The 20,176-nt window shown below is 31.2% G+C and overlaps 6 protein-coding genes across 12 annotated transcripts; 3 read left to right on the top strand and 3 right to left on the bottom strand.

The window, feature by feature from the left end:
- Positions 1 to 1,394: 1,394 nt before the first annotated feature.
- Positions 1,395 to 3,072, top strand: Der-1 (derlin-1). Its single transcript, XM_066732159.1, has 2 exons — positions 1,395 to 2,036; positions 2,107 to 3,072. Exons 1-2 carry the CDS (start codon positions 1,598 to 1,600, stop codon positions 2,421 to 2,423), a joined length of 756 nt encoding a protein of 251 aa, XP_066588256.1. The 5' UTR covers positions 1,395 to 1,597; the 3' UTR covers positions 2,424 to 3,072.
- Positions 3,073 to 3,212: 140 nt separating this feature from the next.
- RpL12 (ribosomal protein L12) lies at positions 3,213 to 4,512 on the bottom strand. Of its 2 annotated transcripts, XM_066732160.1 has the most exons (4): positions 4,287 to 4,511; positions 4,125 to 4,198; positions 3,595 to 3,984; positions 3,213 to 3,256 (listed from the first exon to the last, which is right to left on the bottom strand). In XM_066732160.1, the coding sequence occupies exons 1-3, from the start codon at positions 4,321 to 4,323 to the stop codon at positions 3,598 to 3,600; spliced, it is 498 nt and encodes a 165-aa protein (XP_066588257.1). In that variant the 5' UTR covers positions 4,324 to 4,511; the 3' UTR covers positions 3,213 to 3,256; positions 3,595 to 3,597. The 2 variants fall into 2 exon arrangements, with proteins under 2 accessions (XP_066588257.1, XP_066588258.1); XM_066732161.1 differs by having other exon boundaries at positions 3,213 to 3,984; positions 4,287 to 4,512.
- A 789-nt stretch (positions 4,513 to 5,301) lies between these two features.
- LOC136776327 (putative nuclease HARBI1) lies at positions 5,302 to 7,041 on the top strand. Its single transcript, XM_066731765.1, has 3 exons — positions 5,302 to 5,947; positions 6,021 to 6,296; positions 6,372 to 7,041. The coding sequence occupies exons 1-3, from the start codon at positions 5,858 to 5,860 to the stop codon at positions 6,903 to 6,905; spliced, it is 900 nt and encodes a 299-aa protein (XP_066587862.1). The 5' UTR covers positions 5,302 to 5,857; the 3' UTR covers positions 6,906 to 7,041.
- Positions 7,042 to 7,209: 168 nt separating this feature from the next.
- On the bottom strand, positions 7,210 to 10,134 carry LOC136776322 (uncharacterized). Of its 4 annotated transcripts, none has more exons than XM_066731750.1 (9): positions 9,801 to 10,134; positions 9,289 to 9,519; positions 8,870 to 9,036; positions 8,553 to 8,784; positions 8,330 to 8,478; positions 8,020 to 8,254; positions 7,814 to 7,959; positions 7,664 to 7,736; positions 7,210 to 7,599 (listed from the first exon to the last, which is right to left on the bottom strand). In XM_066731750.1, exons 2-9 carry the CDS (start codon positions 9,501 to 9,503, stop codon positions 7,305 to 7,307), a joined length of 1,512 nt encoding a protein of 503 aa, XP_066587847.1. In that variant the 5' UTR covers positions 9,504 to 9,519; positions 9,801 to 10,134; the 3' UTR covers positions 7,210 to 7,304. The 4 variants fall into 4 exon arrangements, with proteins under 4 accessions (XP_066587847.1, XP_066587850.1, XP_066587851.1 ...); XM_066731753.1 differs by having other exon boundaries at positions 7,210 to 7,596; XM_066731754.1 differs by having other exon boundaries at positions 7,210 to 7,590.
- Positions 10,135 to 13,886: 3,752 nt separating this feature from the next.
- On the top strand, positions 13,887 to 15,468 carry LOC136776396 (U6 snRNA phosphodiesterase 1). Of its 2 annotated transcripts, none has more exons than XM_066731893.1 (4): positions 13,887 to 14,153; positions 14,266 to 14,408; positions 14,457 to 14,812; positions 14,906 to 15,468. In XM_066731893.1, the coding sequence occupies exons 1-4, from the start codon at positions 14,086 to 14,088 to the stop codon at positions 15,107 to 15,109; spliced, it is 771 nt and encodes a 256-aa protein (XP_066587990.1). In that variant the 5' UTR covers positions 13,887 to 14,085; the 3' UTR covers positions 15,110 to 15,468. The 2 variants fall into 2 exon arrangements, with proteins under 2 accessions (XP_066587990.1, XP_066587991.1); XM_066731894.1 differs by having other exon boundaries at positions 13,891 to 14,153; positions 14,475 to 14,812.
- LOC136776394 (tonsoku-like protein) lies at positions 15,375 to 20,106 on the bottom strand. Of its 2 annotated transcripts, XM_066731892.1 has the most exons (7): positions 20,088 to 20,106; positions 19,621 to 19,732; positions 19,298 to 19,555; positions 19,039 to 19,204; positions 18,552 to 18,967; positions 16,474 to 18,483; positions 15,375 to 16,398 (listed from the first exon to the last, which is right to left on the bottom strand). In XM_066731892.1, exons 2-7 carry the CDS (start codon positions 19,709 to 19,711, stop codon positions 15,461 to 15,463), a joined length of 3,879 nt encoding a protein of 1,292 aa, XP_066587989.1. In that variant the 5' UTR covers positions 19,712 to 19,732; positions 20,088 to 20,106; the 3' UTR covers positions 15,375 to 15,460. The 2 variants fall into 2 exon arrangements, with proteins under 2 accessions (XP_066587989.1, XP_066587988.1); XM_066731891.1 differs by lacking the exon at positions 20,088 to 20,106 and having other exon boundaries at positions 19,621 to 20,031.
- Between the last annotated feature and the right edge of the window lie 70 nt (positions 20,107 to 20,176).

The following is a 20,176-nucleotide window of genomic DNA, read 5'->3' as shown; positions in this document are numbered from 1 at the left end:
CTTATTGCCTCTTTAAAGGAAGGACAAATTTCCAAGATAGATAAGAGTTAATCATTTCAAGGCACATTTTTGGCGCTTTTATAAGTGTGATACGTTTAATCCATATTTTATTTAAGTAAGAACGAGCATGGTAAATAGATGACTTAATATTGGTAGCAGAGGATCAGAAGTGCAAACTATTAATAACAAGGAAATTCCAGCTATAGTGATAGATAATTCAACAAATATTGCAGATAAATTGATTGCAATAAAAAATAAATACTTACAAAGAAGGAACAACTCCAATTTGTAATTATAAATGAAGGTGTTTTATAAAGTAAATAAACGAATAGTATTTATGCCCATATTGTCTTTATACAATTATGTGTTATTATTTTCAGATCCTTTCATATAGACATAGAATTAATGTGAATTACTGTATACCATAGTAAATCAAATAAGTTAATTCATATTTTTCAACGTTAGACCTACAAATTTCAAAGATACATTAACTCATGTTACCTATACATATGTGTATAACAGATTTTATTGCACAAAATAGATTGATATTTCTATAAATAATTAACCAAACCTAACACTTACAAACTCATAATAATAAATATGATAATTTTGGGTTACTCACTTGTGTGTTTACATTGTACATACATATAAGATACTAAACTATTCCCAATACAAACAATTTCATTCTCATATCCAATATTATGCTCTAGCAAAGTGCGACTCATATTAATGCCATTGTTAAATTATGTAAATATGAGTTTAATCAGCTGGATACAATGGTACGTAGATTTGAGCATACAGTCTTCGCTAAATTTAAGTCCATCCATACATCAATGGAAAAACTCAATTGGCTTATTATTTCCTATAGATTATTCATCGAAGTCAATCATCAGGTTATAATTTGTTAATCTGCAAAAATTAAAGCCACATTTGAACAAAGAATTTTGCCCTTACATTAATTTATCCATTTGATAGATATATAAAAATAAATGATAACTTATCTAATTGTATCTCCATTCTTCAATGCGATGTGACAATAAAGTATTCTTCATTAATTATATACAAAAACCAATTAAATCCATTTATTAATATTTCTTATATATTTTTCCAAGTATTCCAATTCTATACTATATCTTGCTCCTATTTTCTCACTGGAATTATTTCTCAGTTAACCTCATCCTATCAAAAACACATGTATGTACCTTGTATGTGTTAGTAGTTGCAGAAAATGGCTATAGGGATCCTATCTTGAATAAAACTCTTTGTGCTCTCAGTGCTGCCAACCTTGTAGACGAAAAGTACCTCTAATGGGTGGTAAAGTGTCGCCGTCCCACTCCCAACTATGCCACGTAAAATATAGATTTTCAGTACTGTCACTACTGTTAGTGCATAAACGAACGTAACTAATGTATTACACATAAAACTCCTTAATCACACGTCACATATACGTCTAATAGAATAAATTATTTTTTAATATTATAAAACTCCAATTCGTATAAAGTTTAACTATTTTGTTTTCTTTTTGCTAGACTAGTGTACACTTTTTTCAATATTTTAAATTATATGTATACATTTTAATTGTGTTAAATAATAAACAATGTCAGATTTGAGGGATTGGTTTAATTCTTTGCCAATATTTACAAGGTACTGGCTATTGTTTACAGCGAGCTTGTCACTGATCGGTAGATTTGGAATTCTCCATCCACGTTTATTAATATTGTTATATGATCGTTTCATTCATCATTTCGAAATTTGGAGAGCAGTCACTAGTGTCTTCTTTTATCCGCTCAGTCAGTCAACTGGATTTCATTTTATGATCAATTGCTATTTTCTGTACAATTACTCATTGAGATTGGAGCGTGGGGAATACAATGGTAGACCAGCTGATTATTGCTTTATGCTATTGTTTAACTGGATATGTTGCGTTGTGGTTGGACTCATTGGTGATTTTCCATTGCTCATGGATCCAATGGTTATAAGTGTATTGTACGTTTGGTGCCAATTAAATAAAGATGCCATTGTGAACTTCTGGTTTGGTAAGTTGACATACTGCAATCAAATTTGAATTGATTTAATCATTGAAATTGTTTATTTATTTTCCTTTAGGTACACAATTTAAAGCAATGTATCTACCATGGGTTCTGTTTGCTTTTAATTTAGTCATTTCTGGTGGTGGAATGATGGAATTGTTTGGAATTTTAGTTGGACATTTATATGTGTTCTTGAAATTTAAATATCCTCAAGAGTTAGGTGGCCCTGAATTATTAAATACACCAAAGTTTATTGAATCTTATTTCCCACCTCAACAGGGTGGTATTAGATGGTTTGGAAGTGCTCCTACACAAAGGATACCAAGTCAGCAACAAGCCAGAAATGTGTTCGGTGGTCATAATTGGGGAAGAGGACACGTCTTAGGACAATGAATTTTGTACATTTGTATTAGAAAATTATAATAAATGTCTACAAGTTGTTTATTTTGTTAAAAAATTCAAACTGAAAGTTTAAATATATTGTATTTTAAGTTTAATAAGGTAAAATAATCTGTAAGCATACATTTCAATATTCAAAGCACAAATATCAGTGGAAACCAGGGAGATTCGTAATGTAATTCAAAATTTGATATACAATTTAATTTCCAATAATTACTATAGAAAAACTTTTTTCTGCTCTGTATTTAAATCACGTTATTATTCGTCTAGATTACTATCTTTAACAACAGGCTTGAACAAATTTTACTTTAAAAACCAATTTGCCCTGCCCACCTTATATTTTCTATATCAGTCACAGAACTTAGTCACCTAATAAATGAACTTGTAATATAAACAGTAAAAGTATAATTAAAATATGCTCAAAATTAAATTTATCCTTGTATTCACATTTTACTACAGCTTCATATAGATATTTAAATAAAAAATGAGCATTTATCAGCAATGGTAGTAAATATTGCACAAAGTTCTACTCTAAAACTTATGTTCGATCCTTAATAATTTCTTTTCCAATTTATTTTGTTTGCATATAAAACAATTAAGTAAATATCTAATATTACAAATGTGCATTAAATACTGGGCGCTTTCTAATTAGCTTAAAGCACAAAAAAATTAGTTACAAATGATATATCTCAAGGTACTCAAGATACATTTGTCTTATTATGTCAACCTTTAGGATAACTGGGAAACTTCCACTATGAAGGATGAAATAAAAATAAGCAGTGCTAGTTTTATATTATTTTAATTATCTTGTGGCTTATACATCAAACCTGAAACAATGGAGAAGTTTATTTAAATAAAAATGATACTTAATGTTTGGTACTAGAATTTTTTTTTGAGGTTTTCTTCCTCAATGGCAAATTATGCCTGTTAAAATGACACATGATTTTGAAAAATCATAATCATATTAACCAGGTGGATGGGATGCCAACCCCTACCAAGAGCCCATAACCAACATTCTCTAATGATATTAGAATCAATAATTTGATACCAATGGAAAAAATAGTTCAGGAAACGTATTTTTAACAATTTTTAAAACTTATATTTATATAAAACTACCAAAACATTCTGTGAAATAGAAAATGCTAGTAAAGGGCTCTAAACCTACCAATTATTCTTCAGGAATAGCAAGCTTTCCCTCATTAATATCATCAATTAGATCATGAGGAGGTCTTGACTCTACTGTACACCCAACTGATTGGCAGCTACCCAAAATTTCTTTAACTGTGCCACTTAATTCCCTAGACATTGATCTTGGCCTCATCTGTCTAGCAATGGATATGATATCATCAAGCGATAAGTTCCCACTATGCTTGATATTTTTTTGTCTCTTGCGATCTCTTGGTGGTTCTTTAAGGGCTTTAATAATCAAGGATGCAGCTGACGGAACCACAGAGATCGTGGCCTGTCTGTTTTGAATAGTAAGCTGAACTGTAATCTTCAATCCTTTCCAATCACTTGTAGCTTTGGCAATATCATCACCAACTTTTTTTGGCGACTGAAATTCAAGTAAACAAGTTAAAAAAATTAGTAAAACAACTGTAAAATCTTTAAGTGCCGAAACATTCATACACGTGGTACTGCCGTGGTACGAAGGTTAGAAAATTACGAAATTTTAGCAACGAAAAAAAAACTTACCAAACCAAGCGGACCAATTTTTGGGGCAAGAGATGAAGTGGCTCCTACTTCTCCACCAACACACCTTAAGTAAACTAATTACGAGAAAAGATAATTATTGCATCTTCTGATCTACATTAGTTCATAATCAGCAAATTAAACTATAGTTATAAACAAAAATACCTTTCTTTACTTCATTCGGATCAAACTTTGGTGGCATTTTAACGGTTGTGATTTAAAAATACTCTTAACTAAAAGAGATGAAAATGGATTTCCTAACAAAAAATAAGCTTAAAGAGTTAACGCCTCTTATAAACTACCCACCATCCGAGTCAAACTTCGAACGGAAAAGAACCGGAACGGAAAGGAAGAGAAAAGAGAAAGCCGAAAGGCGCGTTAAAGCATAGGCTATGTACTATAATCACACTACTGCACACTCTTCTTCTTCTTCTATCTTTATGAACTTTGCTACAGTGAGCAATTATTCTCTACATGCACTATGTATAGCCAATAGTACTAGAATGGGGAACTCTGTTACCAACCTTCGCCTGACAACTTACTAAACCATGAGGCATCTATCCTATAGTCGTATATGTACTCCGTGTTTCTTTTCTGCGGATTGGATCGGATGGATTGGCATCTAGTCACAGTCACGCAACTTACAACAAAATATAACTAGATTTCCTATAATCCGGTGTGTCTATTCCTGTGCTGGGATTCTGTAACTTCCCAGCGATGATTGTCGGTATCGCTAACTACTGATAGTTGTCGCTTGCAGTAACGAAAAGAGCGATTCTGTAACTTCCGTCTATATGGATTCAGTAACTAGTTATCGACAACTTTCGGTAATTGAATCGAGTTACCGAGAGATATCGCTAACGGCCGTACTCATAGACGTGACTCCAGCTAGACTCGAACTCGACTCGAATAGAGTTAACTCGAGTTTGGGTGAGGGAAGTTTCTCGAGCTGAGCTCGAGTCAAGCATCGATTGGCTCTATAGTATCCTAACTTATCGACAAGTGTAGCAAAATTTAGCCATCTTACCTGTCTTGCTGTTCTTACCATAAATATTTTGACAGATGTAGGTTATGTTAAAATATGTCAAATAGTAGGATAAATAGAAGAAAATTAATGAATTTTAGATAAGTATAACTTTTTTAAATTATTTAAATAAAATAGGATATGATTCTTCCTGGTACCTCTTTTTATTTTGCAGATGGATGGATTTCATTTACCTAGCTAAAAATAAAGAATTATGGAACATTATTTCTATATAAAAGATTTGGAAAAAAATTATAACTTTGGCATAATTTTGCTTGAGGTATAGTTTCTCTATTTCAAATTTTGAAATAACATTTGCTAAGTTTCCAGTCAAAGACAAATAGTGAAATACCTCTGAAATAGAAGCAATGGCTTGTGGTCATTTTGTTTCCATACATTTAAACAAAAATAACGTTTTTCTTTGAAATAGAGGATCCATTTTTAACTGACTAATACAACTCTTTATCTGATTTGATCTGACGTATAGTTGTTAGAAGCTTGTATAACGGAAAGTGAGGGTATAACAAGTAATAGCAGCTGCTTTTCGTCTTCTGATGAGGATGAACAGCTAAGGGTTGCACCAACAAAAATATATCTACGTGATACCAATAATCCATTAGAAGAGTTGTCGGATAGAAGTTTTAAGCTTCGGTATAGATTCAGTAAAACATTTGTAAAAGATTTTTTACTTCCTATAATTACTGATAATTTAATGGAAAATGTGAATCGAAGAGGCCTTCCAGTTTCTGCATTGGAAAAGTTATTGATAGCTTTACGATTTTATGGAAGCAATTGTTTTCAAGTATGTGCTTCATATAATTTTTTTAATAATCAGAATTAAAAAATTAACACGAAATTATATCTAAAATTCACAGAATATCAGTGGAGATTTAAGAGGTATTTCTCAGCAAAGTGTCAGTAGGATTGTTAAAGAGATTTCAAGGTGTTTTGCTGCACAACTCCCAAATTTTATATTTTTACCAAAAACAGCTGAAGAATGTGCACACATTAAACAGAAGTTTCATCAAATAGCTGACTTCCCTAATGTTATTGGAGCCATAGACTGCACCCACATATTAATAAATAATCCTGGTGGAAATTATGGTGAAACCTTTCGTAATCGCAAAGGATTGTTTTCTCTAAACGTTCAAGTAAATTTTGGTTTATTTTTATATAATTGTAAGTTTATTGTTTTTGAAAAATGTTAGGTTTTGATTTGCATGTAGGTAATTGGAGGTCCAGACCTACAAATACAGGATATTGTTGTAAGACATCCTGGTTCAGCACATGATTCGCTAATTTTTCACCGAAGTTCTGTTCGTGCACGTTTCGAACAAAATAATGAATTGAATGGATTACTATTGGGGGATAGTGCCTACCCAGCTAAAAAGTACTTATTAACACCAGTACTAAATCCTACCAGTGATTCTGAAATAAAATACAATCAGGCACACATAAAAACACGAAATGTTGTTGAGAGGTTGTTTGGTGTTATGAAAAGAAAATTTCCATGTTTAAAAAGTGGTTTAAGAACGAAACTGACAACTTCATGTGCAGTTATTGTGGCTACTGCAGTTTTATATAATATAAGTGTGAAGTATAATGAAAACGAAATTGATGATGATGAAACTATTGAAGATTTATCACAAGATGAAAATCTCCTAAGTGAAAGTGAATACGAAGATGATGATGAAGGAGAAATAACAGAAGAAAATGGTATTGTCTTTCGTAGTCAATTTATAGCTGAACATTTTATTTAAAATTGTAAGTAAATGTTAAAAATGTAATTATTGCTCCAATTTATTTATATAGTTCAATAAAATTTAATAATTATAAACGGATTCCATATATCAACTCATTTTATTAGACTTTATAACTCTTAAGAAAACAAAGATATTAACCTCAATGTATATTCTTCTACAGAGAATTTATAAAAATAAACATTGTTTTATATAAGATAACATCCAATTTTAAGAACAAGTATAAACTGTAAATAAAAATAAAAATTATATATTCTTATTAATAAATTCAGAACATTATTAAATATATAGTCTATTTTGTGAGTACAATTAAAATAACATAATAATCGCTTTTAATCAATAATATTCTCATTTTTAATAATATTTGGAATATGACGTTTTTGTTATGTATTTTTTTCATTAAACATCATACTTTTCACATTTCTTTTGAAGTTCATCCTCTTGTTTTAACAATTTTAAAATCATAAGTTTTGATTCAGTTTCAGCTGTCTTTAATTTCATTTTATGCACTTCTCTTTGGTAAACAATAGATTCCGCTGCTTTAAACGTTCTTAATATTAGCTCACTATTTTTTATTTTTTCGACCTTAAAATTTGGTAAATATTCTTTAATGACTGTAATTGCTAAGTCGTAATTATTTTCTTTATTGCTGCACTCTTCCTCTACTAATAAGCAATCTGAATTTCTGGATCTACTAAAATGAATGTTTCTGTTTTCATTAAAATTAAAGAGATTTATGATATATTTATTTCCTTTACCTTATACTGCTATCATTTTTATAATCATCTGTAGATTCAGTAAATTTTGTTACCCTTTCAGGATGAATTTTGTCTGTAAAAATCAATTAAACAGTTGTCAGCATAAAAAACCAAAAACTAAGCGTCACTCTTTAAAATTGTATAACTCACGAAGTGATAGGTGATCAACGGAAGTTTTATTAAGTGAAGACTTAATTTGATTTGCAGATGTGTTTGCATTACTTTCCCAAAGGGACCTTTCGGTTGCTAATAAAGAGGAAGAATAAACACTCTCAGCACCATCAAATATTTTTGTCCTACAAATTATAAATGTTTTATTGTTATGTACGTTATTTCTTGAAAATAGATAATTTAACCTTTCCACTGAATCATTCACAGATTTCAGAAATGGAATAGGAGATTCCTCCTTCAAATCACGATTGTAGGAGATATCACCGATAATGTTAATATTTTGGTTTTTATCTAGATCATATAAATTATCCATTTTTGTGTCCCTCTTAGTATACTTTAATATTGGATAATCAGGGAAGCTATTACTGTTCTCATCATTATAATAATTTTTTCCTATTATACTACTAGGTGAAAAATGGTCTGAAATAATGAAAATCAGTTTGTTGAAACTTTTTAAAATCTCTACATATATATGTGTACAATTCCCGAACTCACGATTTATGTCATCAGTAGGAAGTTTTTTAAATGAATTTCTCAACTCCATATCATTCCCAGAAATATTAGCATAATTTTTCGAAAGGGGGCTTTTAGTTGCTAATAAACAGGAACTATGAACATTCTCAGCACCATCAGGTTTCTTTGTCCTGTATAATTAATAAATTTTTTATTGGTATGTACATCATTTGCTGGAAATTAGAAACTTTACATTTTTACTAGCCTCTTAAAAGATTGCAGAAATTGGACAGGAGTCTGCTTTATTAACTCATGAGTGTTGGACTTGTCACTGTAAATGCTGATGGTTGGGTTTTTATCTAGATCGTATAAAGGATCCATCGTTTTGTGTCTTTTATTATACTTTGGTATTGCATGATTGGAAAACTCATTGTTGCTCTCATCACTGTCATTAACGTAATAAATACCTTTTATTTTACTTCCAGATGGAATCTTATCTAAAATTTTGGAAAAAACTTATTGCAAAATTCCAGAATCTAAACAGTAATACCCGTTACTTCATAAAAGTCAATCAAAGCTCACGTGTTCTTTCATAAACAGAAGTGCTGTCAAAAGTATTTATTTCTACATCATTGTACGAACAGATTGCATCTACTTTTTCTAGTAGTGGGTCTTCCACAGATAACAAAGGGGAACCACCCCCAGTCAAAAGTCGATGAGCCTTTTGATCACTATGATGCCTTCTCGTTCTATTAAGAAAGTTTCTTAGTAAATAAAATAAATTACGTCATATACAGTACATCCCTGGATAACTGAAGTAGTACCCAGTAGTATAATTTGTCATTTTTATATCATTATGATCAGAAATATAGTTTTTTTGATATCGTGCTGTGAGATTAATTTTACTTCTAAGAATTTTTGTGAAAATCAAACACAATTTCTTGGTTAATTTATATATTTTAGAGTCCTCACCTAACAAAGGACGAACTTATATTCTTTACCTTTGAATTAGATTTTTCCAGCATTTCTTTAGTTGTATGGGAGTTTTCTCATCTAGACCATGAGCATTATAGATTTTACAGATCTTATTCCAGGCTTCTTCTTTTTTTTTTATATTGATTCCATTAGTGGCTTTATTTTCCAATATAGATTTATGTTGCTCTACTAAACTGCATAGTATTTCCTTTTCATGGTCTGAAAATATTGTTCTACCCATTTTAAAATTTCAAATCCTAAAATTTATAACAAAATCATATTTATAATTAGGAAATTAATAAATTTTATAAAGATTGTTAACAGAGTAATTTGATTCAAATATTTTGATTAATTTAGATAAACCTACAATAAATCAGTCAATAAAACTCTAATTTCTCTGATCTACGTGAGATGGTTCCTCATCTCACTGTTTACATGCAACTTATTATTCACGTGTATCTTCTGTAAACGGAATTATTTTTCTTTTGATATCAGTTTTTAAATAAGATTAAATAATGTAACACTTTTTAATACTCACATACATAAAATTTATTGTAATAATCATCAGTTGCAGGAAAATAGTAGAAATAGTATGTTTTATATCTCGTATAGGGGAAGAATGTATATTTCTTTAACACATTATTTGAACAATTTTCGACTCCTGACGAAATCCATATGAAATGTGACAAATAGTCTATCTTATTTTTCAAATTTCAATACAAGTAATAAGACTATGCCCAAAGCAATATGTATGTCTAGTAAAGCAGCTCCACCAATATCTCACTACTACTGCCCTCTATTGAGTTAATTTCAAATTATATCCATAAAACTCTTTTCGAGACAAGTTCGAGCCGAATCTGGGTCGAGTCGGCTCCAATTTTACGAGTCGGACTCGAGTCGAGCCCGAGTCACGTCTCTGAGTACCAGGGTAAGAGCGATTCTATAACACAAAGTTTTCGATAATTGTCGTTAAAAATGGCGGTCGCTACCGAATTCTATCGTTAACTTAACGACGACCGTGATAGGCGTCGGTAGAAGTTTACCGAGGAAGTAAATATAATAAATGTCACAAATATTTCTTAAATTAATATTTAGAAATCACAAAAAAGTACTTACAATAAATTTTCTTTATAAATTAAGGCTTACAGTAAAAATCGTAGGAAATAAAATTTAATATTTTTCCAATTTTTATATTTAAAAATAACTATATATATATATATATATATGCAGAGGTTTTCTCTAAAATATTTAACTATAGCACACAGGCACTAACTGTACATTGTCTAACTCAAAAAAATGTTAAAACATTAATTTTTAATACTTATTTTAATTAAAATATACTTACGTTTTAATACTTCTTTTAAATAAAATATGATAATTTTGCTATAGTAAAAATTGCTATAGTCAAAATTGATATAGTCAAGTAACACAAAAATTCCTATTTCGGTTGGTATTAAATACACCAATATTACCAACTTCCCTAGAACCTTAACGAATTTTATCGTTATCGTACAAATTTGAGTTGCACCGACTATTGTCGTAAAGCTAAAGTTACAGAATCGCTCATTCGTTAGCGCAAGCGATAACTGTCGGTAGTTAGCGATACCGACAGCTGTCGTTCAGGGATTTGACCCACTTGAGGCCAAAAACACTCACAATATAATAGTTGATGTGGTATATATTATTTATTACGAGCATTGTGAGTTTTTGGTGGAATGCGTACAGTTGAGCCCAATAATCTTGCGTCAGGCGAGGGGAAGTAGAAATCAGAGGGGCGAAGGAATTTCTAGGGAGTTTGTCCGCAGCTGTCAAATGGCGCGATTAACCCTAAATTTTGGATCGTAAACAAAAATAATATTTTCTTAAAACGATTGCGGAAAAGAAAGAAGGATTTTAATACATTACAGAGAAGAAAAAATATATTAGATGAGTATAAATTAATAACAAAAATGAAAATTAATGTAAATTTTTAAGGAAATACACTTTGTGGTTATTTTATTTCTGTTACAGGCTAAATCCTATTCTTCATGAGTTTAAATCGCAGGAAAGAAATACTTAAAGACCAATGAATGAAAAAGGACTGATTTATGAAGCATTTCTGTGTGGCCCAGTCATTTCAATAATTGTGACATAATGTTATAATAGTGAAAGTGTAAGCGATTGCTATGTATACAAAGAAATTTTATTACAAAATAATAATAATTTTGTATGATAATGTTTTGATTCCTATTATTATAAATTAAAGCTAGTTCAATTAAAATTAATTATTTTTATTTCTTCCTTAACCACACACAGATTATATACATACAGAGTAATTACATATTCTTGTAGAACCTATCTTTCAGCTAATATAACTAAATTGTAACTATTTTATATCTGCATGTTATAACTATTTGTTTCAATGATTTTTATTATTGAATGTGAGATAAATTACGTAGAGTTTCTGCAAATTTCTTATTAGTCTGTCACATCCTTGAACATATTAGCTTGTATGATATTTATATGTCTCCTTTGCACTATTTTCTTCTAGTCTATAACATATAACAATAATTTTATTATCGTTTTTAAATACACGCAGATAAGATGATTATGCTGATTTGTAATTAATTTTATAAATATTGGAATGATAGTTAAACCATTGTCTTATTAAATTTGGAAAATGGGCATTTGAACGATGCTATTTAAATTAGGCCTCTTTTCTGTGAGATATGTTCTCATAATACTTGATTAAATAAAGTTCCTTAAAAGTTATGTGTATAATACTGAGTTCATCTTATTTTTTAGCTTCAAGTAGTTTTCCAGCAACGTGTTTGAATATACATTTTGAATATAGAATACTCTTATTTCCTTACTCTTATTATAATGTTGTCAGGATTGATAGAAAGATTTGTCAATCATCTGAAAATGATAGGATATACATATGATGACTGGATAAATTAAGGTTTTAGGACAGATAAGTCTCATGAACAAATAGGAATAATAAAATAAGTATTGAATATTGGAAATGGATATCCAAATATGTAGCTGGAAAATATAATTTGAAGCTGAAAACAAGCTGAACTCAGCAGTATATATAAACGTATTGGTCGACAATATCCTCTCAAATAGAAGAAAAAGATATCAGGTGGATGAGGGGTCAAACATATTTAAGTACAATAAGTCCAGTGTCCATTCTTCAAATTTAATACAGCAATAGTTTACCAATCATCTTAATTATTATAGAAACAATTAGACAGCAGAATAAGCATATTTGAGCATATTTAAAAATATTCAGAGAATTATTGGTATATGCATTGAAAACTAGAAGAAGAAGGAACATTCAAGGCAAATAAATGTCATACGAGATGTGGAAGCATATGTGACGAATCAATAAGAAATTAGTAGAAAATTTATACAATTTGTTTCACTTTGAATAATAAAAATCATTGAAACAAATAGTTATAACATGCAGATATAAAATAGTTACAATTTAGTTATATTAGCTTAAAGATAGGTTCTACAAGAATATGTAATTACTCTGTACATATATAATCTGTGTGTGGTTAAGGAAGAAATAAAAATAATTAATTTTAATTGAACTAGCTTTAATTTATAATAATAGGATTCAAAACATTATCATACAAAATTATTATTATTTTGTAATGAAATTTCTTTGTATACACAGCAATCGCTTACACTTTCACTATTATAACATTATGTCACAATTATTGAAATGACTGGGCCACACAGAAATGCTTCATAAATCAGTCCTTTTTCATTCATTGGTCTTTAAGTATTTCTTTCCTGCGATTTAAACTCATGAAGAATAGGATTTAGCCTGTAACAGAAGTACAATAACCACAAAGTATATTTCCTTAAAAATTTACATTAATTTTCATTTTTGTTATTACTTTATACTCATCTAATATATTTTTTCTTCTCTGTTATGTATTAAAATACTTCTTTCTTTTCCGCAATCGTTTTAAGAAAATATTATTTTTGTTTACGATCCAAAATTTAGGGTTAATCGCGCCATTTGACAGCTGCGGACAAACTCCCTAGAAATCCCTTCGCCCCTCTGATTTCTACTTCTCCTCACCTGACGCAAGATTATTGAGCTCAACTGTACAAGGAAAAGCAAAGGTTTATTAAAGTTATTCGTCGGATAAATTTTAGTACCGTTGAACCTCTAGCGACATCTATCTCGGTCGTTGTTAAGTTATAACGATATTATTAGTTTTCCTTTCAATAAAAAACTCAGTGAAATATCAATTCTCAGCTAAATGATTCGGTTTAGTACAATTTATATTAACTTCAATTGTTCGTAACTCCGTCGCTTAACAAAGATTGAACTGAGAGTTTTCTTAAAAAGGAAAGGTACGTTTATTTGGTAGGATTCGGTAGGTTACCGACAGTACCGACATTACAAGCGACAATCATCGCTGACTCTGAGTTACAGAATCGCACTTAGCGATTTCTGTCGGTAACTGGACTTAACGATACTGAAAGTTGTCGCTAAGAGTTACAGAATCCCACTACTGGGCTTTCCGGTGTGACGAGTGTCTCGTGTCGTGCCAACTTGAGAACGGGAATTTTTATGTCGACAGACTGATTCATCGATGTTAGTCCCGCTACCGCCACAACGCGTTTGCCAACACCAGCGCCGCCTACCGATAGGGATTGCCTCGGGACCTCGCATGAGCAATCTCCCATGTATTATTTATATTAGTATTTGAATTGCACAGAGCGAATAGGGTGAAAACAACAATGAGCCTTTATGTTCCATGTAATAACGATTTATTAATTTATTCTTCAAACAATTATATTTTATTAGAGGTTTACACATGTCGAGTTTAAATTTGATAAATACATATTCTTCGGATTCAGATGAAGCAGATGAGAATAATAAAAGGTATTCCCCTTTAGTTTTTTTGTTTTCAATTTAAAAAAGTTTGTCAAACAAATATTGGTATTTGATTGGAAGCATAGTAAAAACTAATTGAAAATAATTTCTTAAAATGCAGCTTACCTTTACCAGATAGTATATTAAAATGGCAAGGAGTAGTGCATCATACTACAATAATTGATGACCCATCACAACATGGTGGACGAATAAGAACATTTAAGCACGAGAGAGGAAACTGGGCAACATTAATTTATACAAATTGTATGAATAGCCAAAATAAGCAATGGAGTAATTCCTGATATAATTAAGTCTTTTGGAAAATTTCAGATGTACCTTCTGTTTTTATGCAGACCTGGATTGAAACTATAGGCAATCAACTATCGATTACAGGTAACACTTGTTTTGAGCAATTTCATATTAGCTTCACTCGAACCCTAATTTTAAAATATCACTGGATTGAATCCTTTGTGGACAGCCTCAAAAAGCTGTGTGACAAGATGAGTCAGTTTACTTTAAAGATTCTGGATTTTAAATTATACTGCAATGAGGAAAAATCTCGTACCTTCCTTGGTCTAGAATGCTATAATAGAGATGGAATTTTAGATCAGTTTGTATTAGCTCTTAACAATCTTCTAACGGAATACAACTTACCAGCATTTTACGAAGTAAGTATATAAATTTTAGTATCAACTAAATATAAATTTATAGAAAATATCATTTTTTCATTTAATTAATTAATTGAAAATTTTAATTTTAAGGAAGCTTCTTATCATATTAGTCTCTTGTGGTTTCTCGGAGATGAGAAGGAAAATTTGAAGAGACTGATACCACCTTTAACAACTAAGTTAAATGAATTTTTAACTGAATACCCTGAAGAGAGCTACATACATGTTGATAGAATAGAATGTAAAATAGGAAACAAGATTTATAATTTTCCATTAAGATCGGATCATTTAAAATAATTGAAAAATATTTAATTCTTTATAGATATTAAATATTAGGCTTTTTATAATTCATGAAATACTTTTATAGTCTTAGGAGATTCATCAGTAAGGGTGAACCCTACCAAGTTGGTTTAGCTTAACCTAGAGTTAAAGTGGTATAGTTCCCGTTACATTAACTATACCACTTTAATTCTGGGTTAAGTTAACCCGACTAGGTCGGGTTCACCCTAACACATACTGTTTTGGGTATCTGATTTTTCATAGTTGATGAAATGTGAGAAAATAATCTTTAAAGTATATTTAACATGTTTACACATAATTTTATAAGGAAAATAATCTGTTAACAATTAAAAACAAATAAAGCTTATTTTATTTTGGTTTGATTATTATTATATTATGCGGTAGTTTTTCTACGTTACTTTCTCCGCGCCATAAATGAAGCCAAGATCCTTGAGATTCAGGAGAGATTGTGGCGATCAGTGTGCAAATTGAAGGATTTTGAATAACTACTTCTGGATCAGGGTTCTTTGTAATAGGATTGCAACCGCTGACGTCGATATATCTTAAAGTTGGACGATAGCTTAACAATATATTAACAGATGACACAGTTATTTTAGGATTTCCATTAAGAATGATTATAGTTAAATTTGGTATATTCCGCAAAATATTTTTGACGTCGAAATCTACAACGTAGCAAGATGAAAGATTCAATGTTTGTACATTCATCAAAGCATTTTTGAAACTATGGGTAAGGCTGGTAGCTACAGACAAATTGTTATACTTTACTGTATTGCATAAATTTAAATTACACATTTGCTTTTGCAAATAATAAACATGTTCCCACTCTAGAGGATTCCATGATAAATCTAAATTCATCAGACTATTACATTGTGCTGGATAACGAAATTTGGATAACTCGCAATATCGTAGATTCAATGTTTTCAAGTATTTCAATGGTAAAATTAAATTGTATAATACATTCTCGCTTTCTACTTTTAATGGATTATAGCTAAGATCTAAAGTAGTAATTTGCGAAGGTAGCTTTTCTATTCTAGTTAAACAATCACAGTCAATCTCACATCCTTGCAAATAAATTTCTTGTAACAATGTCAGTTTAGTTATGCATTGATTTAGTTGCTCCCCATGAAAAAGTAGTGTTCCACCAGAAAAACGAAGAATTTCAAGTTTTCTTTGATACTCTAAGCTTTTTAAAATTGGTATTAATTCATCGTCATTTAAACTTACAATTTTTAATTCAAATGCATTTTCACACAATTTCAGGCATTTAAGAATATTTTCATCTGGAACTAAAAATATTATATTGAATTAATAACAAATCATCGCATTGTGAACTATGAAATAATTATTAAGCTCATACTCACTTGTATTGTAAGTCTTGCATATAGTTTTGTACCGTTCATCAAGAGCTGGAATTTCTAAATCTACCAATTCGCAACTTAACGTTTCTATATCTTTAAAATTTTTTAAAGAGCTCAAAGTACTGAAAGTTGATAATTCATTGCCATCCATAGCCCTTAAAACCAATTTAGTTTTGCATCCTGTTTCATTGAAAAATTTTGTAGCTATTTCATTTGCTATACTACCAATCGTTCTTTTTTCTTCCTCGGGAAATCGAACTTTTACGTTGAACTGTTTTTCATCAATAAGTATTTGTAAATTTAATACTGCATGCAATGATGGCCTTTTGTTACAGCTTATGGTTTGAGTAATGTTTAAAGTAGTGATAGGCGAGGGTGTACGAGACTCGCATCTGTCTTTTGTAAAGCCACTTGCAAGTAAATTGATTTGTCGAGCGGCTTTTTTACGCGGACTCTGGTCTTTTGATCTACTTAACGAATCAAACATTTCACTATTGCTATCAGTGCTATCTTCATTGACCAATGCCATTCTTTCAAATTGTTCAGAGTCCGTATCAGAATAATTTTTGAATTTCTGACGCTTCGCATCTTTCTCTGTATCCAATGAAACTGAATTACTAGGTTTTCTTTTATTGGAAAGCTGCAGGTCTGAAGCTGACGCTTTTCTCTTCATATTCTGACTAATGTCATCTTCTAGCCAATCATCAACTACCTCGTCACTATCTAATAGAGGTGTAACTTTTTTTGCACTGACAGGTTTTGCGGTTACCGATATAATTGATGGACCTCTGTGTTTTAAATTTGCAATGGTCCTCTTATAATCCTCACCTACAGATATCGTTTCTTCGTCATCTACAATACTCAGCCATCTGGATTTGGATTTACGGGATACATTGTTAATCTTACGACGATTTGGATTTACTGGGATAAGCGACAATAGCCTTTTATGTACAAAATCGTATTCCAATTGATCTTGGGATGATAGATCTTTAACGCGCTCTCTCCAATCTTCCAAGCAATCTAAAACCGTAGAACCTTCTTCCGTTTTGAGAGAAAGATCAGAACCACATTCCATTAACAAGCATATCATTGGCACGTGCCCACAAGATGCGGCGTCATGAATCGGTGTAACACCTCCACAATAATTCCCTCCTCGATCATTAACATTTGCTCCATTTTTAATCAACAGACGTGCTATTTCAACATAGCCATGGTTAGCTGCTTCGTGTAATGGTGTCCACCCGCAATGATCTCGAACGTCCGTAGGATGACCTTCCTCCAATAACTTTTCTACAGTGTCGATATTTCCATTGATACAAGCAATATGAAGTTGAGTTTCGCCTTTCTCGTTTCTCTTTATAACGTGCCGTCGTCTCCCTCGTTTTCTCTTAACAATGTCACTATTGTTTAATCTCTCTTCAATGTCCGAAAGTTCTTCCAAGCAAATGTCCGCTCCTATGTTTAACGTTTCTTCCTCATCCTCGCTTTCAATATTTTCAGCTGTCTTACTGACTATATTATCTAGCTTTTCCTTTATTTCTTTTGCTTCAGAAAAATGTCCGGATTTTTGCAAATATGTTAAATACTCTTTTAAAGCTGATACCTCTAAAGATACATTACCACTTTTCTTAGCAGTTGATAACGCAAGATTTAAATATTCTCGAATCTCCGGCTCAGAGGAGTCCGTTGATGCCAGTAAGTCTGCCAAAAAGAGAGAGGATCTACATATATCCGACGGTTTGCTAGATAACAATAGTTCTCTACGTGCATAGATTACAGCTTCTTCTGATTGACCAGCATCTCGTAAAGTTTGTGCTAAACTGATTAAAGCCGCACTCATTTCTTTACTTCCGGTTTTCTCTGCACATGTTAACATATTATGATAATAATCTATTGCTTTGTCAAAACATTGTACTTCTACTGCTGCATCACCCATAACTTCATAAAGCTTCAACCTCTTATTGGGCTCCTTTGTCTCTAATAAAGTATTTTCTGACTTCATCAATGTTACAGCTACAAAAGAAATTGTCATAAGTATGTTTGTTATTAGAGCATGTAATAATTTAGTAATGCTTTTGTACCTATCCTTAAGCTTTGCTCAATTTGTTGATTGACATTTTGTGGAAGGCCCTTGGTTAAGTACAAGGTAACTAGTAATTTACGGGCCTCGAGCCAATTTCCTAATTTAAGTGATAGCTGAGCTTTAGCTAATTGTGCATCTGCTTTAAAAGGGATATTATCAACCTCTGCAGCTTTGTCTAGATACGTTTTAGCAAGCTCAAATTTTTTCACACGCTCATATATTGCTCCTAAAGCTAAGTTTACTCGATGTAAATCATCGTATAATTTATATTTTAAACATAATTCTGCTGCTTTCTTTATTAGTTCAATACCTTCTTCAATATCTTTCTGAGCTTCTAATATCAAGCCCAAATTCAAAAATAAACGTGCTCTCATTGTCATTAGCTCTTCGAATTTGATATCAGTATTTTCTAATCTGCAATAATATTGCAAGTAGTTATATAGTGAAACTTCAATTTTATAATTAAAATATTAAAATTGCCTTACTCATCACAAAGCTTTATACTTTTCTCATAAGCCTTCTTAGCTTCCAGCAAAGCTTTACACTTTTCTTGATCATCCAATAAACTTTCAGCTAAGCAAAAGTGTGTTCTGCCCAAAGTAGCAAAAGCTCTTTGTTCTTCCAATAAATTGTGTACTTCAATCGCACCTTCTGTTTTAGCAAGAAAATTTCAAAATACGCATTTTCATCATATTTATTTATAACAATATTTATGGCAACAATGTTATAAAAAACTTAACAAACCAAGATGCAAATTTTGATGAATCAAGGCATTTTCATAGTCACCGAGACTGGCATAAACCTCCCCAATCATTCTGTGAGCTACTGCACAGTTTAATTTATCATTAAGGCACTCACAAATATTCACCTGCTCCAAATATTCTTGTAAAGCTTTTTCCAATTGTCCTGTTTCAAAATACATATCTCCAAGGTCCTTTATAACCTCTGCTAATTGTCGTATATTTCCATCCTTTGATGCCCTCTGCTTTCTTTTTAATAATTCTAAAATTATAAAGAAATTAAATAATATTCAACATAAATTTTATGACAAATTTGACAAGATTTACTTTCTGTATCCATTTTATTCGTGATTTCTGTTGGAGATCGGAGGCCAGTCCAGTAGTGGGATTCTGTAACTCTCTTAGCGACAACTTTCATCGTTAACGGGATCCCTCACGCCTACTTTACCGACAATCCAAGTCAATAAACAATTAATTTATAAAACTCAAATGCGAATCAGATTGAAAAAACAGGCTTCTTTATGACAAGGTGCCAGTTCTAACGAGTCAATCGAGCTTAAAAAAACTCAAACAGATGAAAAATAACGCTTTATCACTGTCCCGGGTTCTTGAAGTGGAAATAACCAAAAGTAACCTCTCTTCAAGAACGCGGCCCAATGGTACAGCGTTATTTTTCAATTAATTTGAGTGATTTAAGTTCGTTTGACTCGTTAGGACTGGCACATTGTCCAACAAATGCCCGATTGGTCAATTTGCTTCGCATTTGAATTTTATTAAACTAATTGTTTATTGACTTGAACTGTCAATAAAGTAGGCGTGAGGGATCCCGTTAAGACGGGTAAAGGGCCATTCTTAACCGTTGAGGGTCCAGGTTAAGTAGAGG

The sequence above is a fragment of the Prorops nasuta genome, unplaced genomic scaffold (assembly GCF_024137725.1).
Source record: "Prorops nasuta isolate Cenicafe-Biocafe unplaced genomic scaffold, Cenicafe_Pnas_1.2 PNAS00009, whole genome shotgun sequence".
Lineage (NCBI taxonomy): Eukaryota > Metazoa > Arthropoda > Insecta > Hymenoptera > Bethylidae > Prorops > Prorops nasuta.
This window is presented reverse-complemented; position numbering and strand designations above follow the sequence as displayed.